Source organism: Aspergillus glaucus, assembly GCF_001890805.1.
Source record: "Aspergillus glaucus CBS 516.65 unplaced genomic scaffold ASPGLscaffold_14, whole genome shotgun sequence".
Taxonomy (NCBI): domain Eukaryota; kingdom Fungi; phylum Ascomycota; class Eurotiomycetes; order Eurotiales; family Aspergillaceae; genus Aspergillus; species Aspergillus glaucus.
In genome coordinates this window covers 661,471-668,499 of record NW_019170466.1, presented here as the reverse complement: position 1 = coordinate 668,499, position 7,029 = coordinate 661,471, and the positions used below count along the sequence as shown (strand labels likewise).

General features: G+C 50.2%; 3 protein-coding genes across 3 annotated transcripts; 2 read left to right on the top strand and 1 right to left on the bottom strand.

Moving 5' to 3' along the window:
* Positions 1–606: 606 nt before the first annotated feature.
* On the top strand, positions 607–2,742 carry ASPGLDRAFT_129706 (class I alpha-mannosidase 1A; the record flags this gene model as incomplete). The annotated part of the gene is made up of 2 exons (XM_022540913.1): positions 607–2,217; positions 2,287–2,742. 2 exons carry the CDS (start codon positions 607–609, stop codon positions 2,740–2,742), a joined length of 2,067 nt encoding a protein of 688 aa, XP_022399560.1.
* Positions 2,743–3,307: 565 nt separating this feature from the next.
* ASPGLDRAFT_67716 (DUF2013 domain-containing protein) lies at positions 3,308–5,636 on the top strand (the record flags this gene model as incomplete). The annotated part of the gene is made up of 6 exons (XM_022549179.1): positions 3,308–3,353; positions 3,459–3,551; positions 3,636–3,754; positions 3,820–4,179; positions 4,231–4,384; positions 4,435–5,636. The coding sequence occupies 6 exons, from the start codon at positions 3,308–3,310 to the stop codon at positions 5,634–5,636; spliced, it is 1,974 nt and encodes a 657-aa protein (XP_022399559.1).
* Positions 5,637–5,765: 129 nt separating this feature from the next.
* Positions 5,766–6,985, bottom strand: scw4 (putative cell wall glucanase (Scw4); the record flags this gene model as incomplete). The annotated part of the gene is made up of 2 exons (XM_022544763.1): positions 5,766–6,844; positions 6,916–6,985. The coding sequence occupies 2 exons, from the start codon at positions 6,983–6,985 to the stop codon at positions 5,766–5,768; spliced, it is 1,149 nt and encodes a 382-aa protein (XP_022399558.1).
* Between the last annotated feature and the right edge of the window lie 44 nt (positions 6,986–7,029).

Here is a 7,029-nt window from a genome sequence, read left to right as displayed (position 1 = left end):
AGTTGCTGATATACGCTCTCTAATGGATAATTGTTGATGCCTTGATAGTGCCTTGTCTTTTTTTTTTTTTTTTTTTTTTTTTTTTTTTCTTTCTTTCTTTTCTTTCTTTCTTTCTTTCTTTCATTTTCTTTATATCCAGTCACTCGTTTACCTCACCTGCAGCAGGGGAGTACCTTCCTCTTTGTTCCTCCCTTTTTTCAATTCCATTCTCTTTTTTAAAAAAAAAAAAAATAAATAAATAAATAAATACACAAAATGCTTGTACCACGTCGATATCGCGGCCTCCTGATCTTCGCCGTCGTATTCGCCGTGGTGTTTATCCATTTCGTCCGTTCCCACGACTGGCAGATCGTCTTCCCGGGCGACTATCACGATCATCACCCCCATTTCCCCCCGCCACCAGTTGATCTCTTCTCGCAAAGACCTCCCTCGCTCGACTTCGTCCCCGGTCCTCCCCCAAATCACAAACAATCCCACGAAAACGCGAATCAAGTCGGTGTCAAAACGAGCGGTGACCAAAATGCGGGCCCCGGTGGTTCTGGGTTTCGTAAACAGCCACAGCAACAGAAACAGGGAAATCAGGGGAAGCAGAAGCAGGGCCTGAGTATGTTTCCGGTGAACCAACCGCCGCCTCATTGGAAGAAAGTCCCAGAGTTGTTTCCCCTCGCGCCGGAGGAGCAGATCAAGCTGCCGACGGGTGAACCGAAGTCTTTACCGAAACTACAGGCCAGTTTCGAGGTTGAGTCGGTCGAGGAGAAGGAGAAGCGGTTGGAGAAGTTGGATGAGATTCGGAAGACCTTTGAATATGCGTGGAATGGGTACAAGTCCTCCGCGATGGGGAAGGATGAGCTCAAGCCTCTGCGCGGTGGGTACAAGGATACGTTCAATGGCTGGGGAGCTACCGTGGTGGATGCGCTGGATACGCTTTGGGTGATGGGTTTGGAGGAGGAGTTTGCGCTTGCAGTTGAGCATGTCAAGAGCATTGACTTTACGACGAGTGAGAGGCCGGAGATCCCCGTTTTCGAGACGGTCATTCGTTATATGGGTGGATTGTTGGGTGCTTATGACATCTCGGGTAAGAAGTATCCCGTGCTTCTGGAAAAGGCTGTTCAGCTTGCGGAAATTGTGATGGGGGCTTTTGACACGCCTAATCGCATGCCGACTTTGTTTTACAAGTGGACGCCAGACCAGGCATCAAGAGTTCACCATGCGAGCCGTCGAGCTGTTCTGGCAGAGATTGGCTCGCTTTCAATGGAATTTACACGACTTGCGCAGTTGACCAAGGATGATAAGTACTACGACGCCATTACACGTATCACCAATGAGCTGGAAAGGGTTCAGTCTTCCAGCAAGCTTCCCGGTCTGTGGCCTACCAAGCTGGACGCCACTGGATGCGAAAAGCCTATACCTTCACCTGCTGTTGTGCGCGATATTCCGTCCCCGTCCAACTCATCGTCGTCTCCCGTGTCCACACCCAGTGCAAGACCAGTTCCAACGGATATTGAGAGCTATAAGAATTATTTCAAGCGACGCGACGAGAGTGGCCTTGCGCAAGATGCACAGCCTGCCAATTATGAACAGCTAATCAAGGAAAAGAATCCCGAGGCCCATATTGTTCCCGCAGACAGCGACTGCAAGGGTGCTCTGATAACTCAGAACTCTTACAAGGATGCTTTTGGCTTGGGGGCAGAGGCGGACTCAACGTATGAGTATCTGCCCAAGGAATACATGCTTCTGGGTGGTCTGAACGATCAATACAAATCCATGTACGAGAAAGCGATGGACGCCGCTCGCGAGCACCTTCTCTTCCAGCCCATGGTGAAACATGGCCGTGATATCCGTTTCTTGGCCACTCTCGACCTAAGGAAGCCGCTTTCAGAGCTGCAGCCCAATCGGGTACCCACTAGGTACGAAGCGACGCATTTGACCTGCTATGCTGGTGGCATGTTTGCGGTGGGTTCCAAGTTGTTTGGCATTGATGGTGATATGGACATCGCCGCTAAGCTGACGGACGGGTGTGTGTGGGCGTACGAATCTACATACACCGGCATCATGCCTGAAACCTTCCTGGTGGTACCCTGTAAGAAGGGTGAACCATGCACATGGGATGAGATCCGTTACAAGGATGCCCTGGATCCTTGGCGAGAGGAACGTTTGGTTGCGATGCAAAAGATGAAGGAGCAAGTCACCGAAGTCAGAGAATCTCAGGAGGATGCGGTCGAGGCTGATGAGCCGGTTGCCACGCCTGAAAACAATACTATTATCTATGAACGCGATGGACTCAAGCGTGATGCATCGCAGACCGCCGAAACGCCAGTACCAACAACTCCCAAGGTAAAAGCCACACGCCGGAGTCTCCTTTCATCATTACCTGGGGATCCTGCTGCCGCGCTGGCTGATGACTACGTCAAGGCCCGGATCAGGGAAGAAAGACTGCCACCTGGGATTGTCCGCATGACTGACCGACGCTATCTGCTGCGACCTGAGGCAATTGAGTCCGTCTTCATCATGTACCGTCTCACGGGCGACAATTACTGGCGTGAGAAGGGATGGAGGATGTTCGAGGGTATCGCCAAGCACACACGCACCAATTTTGCCCATTCGGCCATTGAGGATGTCACTTCGATGCAACCGGAGTTCCAGGACTCAATGGAGTCGTTCTGGCTTTCGGAGACGCTCAAGTACTTCTATCTGCTTTTTAGCGATCCGAGTGTCGTTAGTCTTGACGAATATGTCCTGTGAGTTGTCGTTATTCCAATTTGGGAGTCGCATTGCTAACTGTTTTCAGAAACACAGAAGCCCACCCATTGGAACGACCTACATAATTGCTCACGCGTACATTATTTTCTTTTGCTTTGCTTTCCGGTTCTTGTTGCATACTTATTGATACCAAGTGCTGTTTCATCCGTGTGTTTGTTGATTACCAGCGTGTACGAAGTATGAACCGTAATGCCAATCTACTCAATACTACCGTATAATATTCTATAGCATCTTATTCTAAGACCTATGTACAAGGCTGTTGAATAGTATTGTCTGGCACCGATGGATCGCCCGCAAATCCCCCGCCGCCTTTTTGACTTGGCCCACGGTCCACCATCACCGAACACCGCACTTCTGCCTGCCTCCATCCCATCAACTCCAAATCAGCACTTCTGTCTCTCCCCCATACCCGTTGTATATTCAACAATACTTTCTCCCACTCCCTGGGAGCAAAAGAGTCTCCTTGACGGGGAGGACACGAGACGAGACGGTATGAGTGCAGAGCATCACCGACAGACGCCCCGACGACGACTGCGAGCCGTGGGAAATGGACTCCGAGGTTATTTTGGAGAGTGAGCAGCAGTTTTGGGATGGTATGCATTCCTTTTCTCTTTTCTTTTTCCTCTTTGGGATTCTGTGATATTGGTGATTTGTTACTTTGACGGATGGTGCTAACTGGCTATTGCTGGCATTGACAGAACTCCAACAAATCGTTTCTACCCCTTGTGACTCGGAAGACTTGATTGACAATGTGCTACGGAGCTATTTGAGCCTGACGGTTCAGTATAAGGGTATGTCTCCTCTTTTCTTTTTGGGTGCCATGTGTTATGTGCAGCGTGGTCTCAAAATGCGGGGACTAACCTGACACCGGACAGATGAATATCTCAATTCCGAACTAGACATCTCGCGCTGCTCGTTCAAACTATTCTCATCGACTCTTTACGCCGCTCATGGAGATTATGTCCGGAGACAGTTGTTATATGGTTTATTGCAGGTATGCTGGATTACCTTGCGACTCGCGCACTTGCAAACGTTGACGGTTCTGTTCCAATCAAATAGGAAGACGACCTCAAAACGCTACACCTCATAGCCTCCTTCCTCCTCTTCGACGGTCGCCAGAATGAAGCTACATTCAATACGATGAACGATGAGGGGGCGTTTCCGCGATTATTGGAGTTATTGCAGAAGAGGAAGAATGACGGGCATGGCCATGGCGATAACGACGAAGATGACGACGGCGGAGCTGGCCTCCATCGGATGTTGATGGATTTATTGTATGAGATGTCGAGGGTACAAAGAGTCAAGATTGGGGATTTGGTGCTTGTGGACGACGATTTCATCAAAGGGTTGTTTGAACTTATTGAGAATCTCTCTGATGATGTTAATGATCCGTATCATTATCCGGTTATTCGTGTTTTGGTATGCTTTCCTAAACGACCGAGGAGAGGGGAAGCGAGGCTAACGAAACAGTTGGTGTTGAACGAACAATTCATGATTTCGGCGCATGATCCTATTGACGAACGGTCGGGCTTTTTGACGAATAAGGTGATCAAGGTGCTTTCGATGCAGGGGAATTATTACAAGACGTTTGGGGAGAATATCATTCTGCTCATCAACAGAGAAGGTTGGCTCTTGTCTTTGAACAAATAATATGCAGGATGCTAACCTGAACAGCTGAAACATCCCTCCAGCTCCTCACTCTCAAGCTCCTATACCTCCTCTTCACCACTCCATCTACATTCGAATACTTCTACACGAATGACCTTCGTGTCCTGGTTGACATCTTAATCCGAAACCTTCTCGATCTGCCTGAGGAAGCTTCTGCTTTACGACACACCTACCTCCGCGTGCTTTACCCGTTGCTCGCTCACACTCAATTGAGATATCCACCATATTACAAACGGGACGAATTGAAGCGCATGCTTAACATCCTCATTCGTGGTCAACTCGAGACGGACGAGGAGAAGATCCAGCATTTTGAAGATGTCGACGAGACGACAAAGCGACTGGTGATGCGATGCGCAACGGTCGAGTGGCTGCGGGATGTGGAACCTGAGCCTGAATCACAAGCTGCATCTCGGGCAGGGTCCGTCTCTGCAGCCACCGGGGAGCCCTTGGAAGCATCGCAGACCACCTCATCCAGCAGCTCTGACAGGGATACTGCATCGCCAACTGGCCACCAACAAGCCCCTGGCTCACCTGACATACGCCATCATCACCGTAAACTGAGCGCGGTGAAACGACTAGGAATGCATCTTGAACCAGCTTCCTCGTCCTCCCTGAGCGTACGCGAGGTTGCATCCCAACACGAGAAACCAGGCGTCATCACACCAAGCCGAACAGACCTCCCACCAGGAACAGAATTCGTGCACCCCGGCGCAAACCCCAAACCAAAGATCAAACCCGAACCACCTAAAGCGAGACGATGGCGCGGACGACGCAATCACGAAGAAGATGAGAACGTCGACAGGATCCCGGAAGACTCACAGATACCATCGAGTCCAATTACAAGAGCCATCACCCCTACGCCGCCACCACCACCGCCAGTATCAGGGAATCGACGGAGATCAACAAGTACATCTTCTTCCCTCGCACCTCCTATTCCCGCTCACTCGCGACGCTCCGCTTCGAATCCTCCACCAGCTGTACCTCCACCGAGACGATCAGCAACCCATCCTGCTGTGCAGTCCCAGAACAGCCAGTATAATAACCAAAGTAATCTTAATAACATGGTGCAGCAAGGGAAAGGGCAGAAGCCTGAACCACCAAAGACACGTCGTTGGGGACGAAAACAGGCGCAGCAGTCAGAGCAGAGTGGTACAGGAGAACACACGGTTAGTGTTGAGGAGGCGGTACAGAACGTTTCGTTGGAGTGATACATGGTTGTCTGAAGTTTGCATTGCTTTTGCTTGTTTCTTATTGCTAAAGTACAGCATACATAGATGGATATTATACAGATATCGTATACAGTATAACATAGAACACAACAAATTCACAAACAAAGATCACCGATTAATCCCCCAAAACCTCTCCGCCCCAAACGTCCCCTCATTATCAACCTTCCACAAATCATCAAATGCCGTAAACAACACCAACCCAGCATCCCCATCGTCTTCACCCTCCCCCGGCTGCTCCCGAAACACCCTCTTCAAACTCTCCACCGCAACCCTCTGATTCTCCCCCGACGGAACAGCCTTCCCATTCGCAACCCCATCATGCGGCCACCCACTCTCCGCAATAACGGTCCTCTTCCTCCCCCCACTCCTCCCCTCCGTCCCCTCCGAAATCCTTCTCGCAACATCAACCGCATAATCCCCCGCCTTATCAGGCGTCTGCGTCGCATCGAAGAAAACATGGCAATTCACCGCGCAGTAGTCCGATGCTTCACATAGCTCCGGGTGTTCCAGGAGCATTGTGTATGTGTCGACTGTTACGACGGGGCCGTTGTAGCCTGCGGAGCGGAGGATGCTGCGTGCTTGGTGGAGGGCGGAGATTACGTCGGGGATTGTGGATTGGTGGGTTTGGACTAGTTCGTTGCCGATTGCTATGGTGTGGAAGATGGACCAGCCGTCTTCTTCACCTCCTTCCGAGGTTGTTGTGGTGTGCGAGTGTGCAACGTCGATAATTGCATCAAGCGAATGTGGGAAATCAGAGAGATCGAAGATTCCAGCGAAAACGCGGAGATTGTGTTGTTTTGCGGCTGTTGTTACGGTTGCGGTTTGGTTGCAGTCTATGCCGTAGATTCTTATGAAGCCGTAGTCACTGTCCTCGGTTTCTTCGGCGTTTTCTGGTTGTGGTAATGATGCTGAAACAAGTCTGTCGATATCGGCGTTCACTTCATCTTGGGATTTGCAGGTACTGTCTGTGTTGTAGGGAGAGTATGATATTCCGAATTTCCGTTTCTTTGGCGGAGGTTGTGGTGGTTTGCCATGGTGGCCGTGGCCATGGTGGTGGTCGTGATTGTAATGGTGGTGAGGGTGAGGGAATGGATGTAGCTCTGCCTCTACTTTGGTGGCTAGATTTGGGGCTTGGTTTTGGTCTTGGTCATCTCGTTTTTGGTGCTGGATGTTATTGTACGAGGTGCCTGTGCATTACCATAATGTTAGAATCCAAGACATGCAGCATTTGGTAGTCATTCTCTGCCGGAGGAAATACCATGAGGTGCTGCAACCGCAATTGCAAGCAGGGTGTTGATAGTGATCAAAGCTTGGGTGAGATGTCGCATGCTGATCTTGAAATTTTTTTTTTGCTTCATAGCCGGTAGCCCTA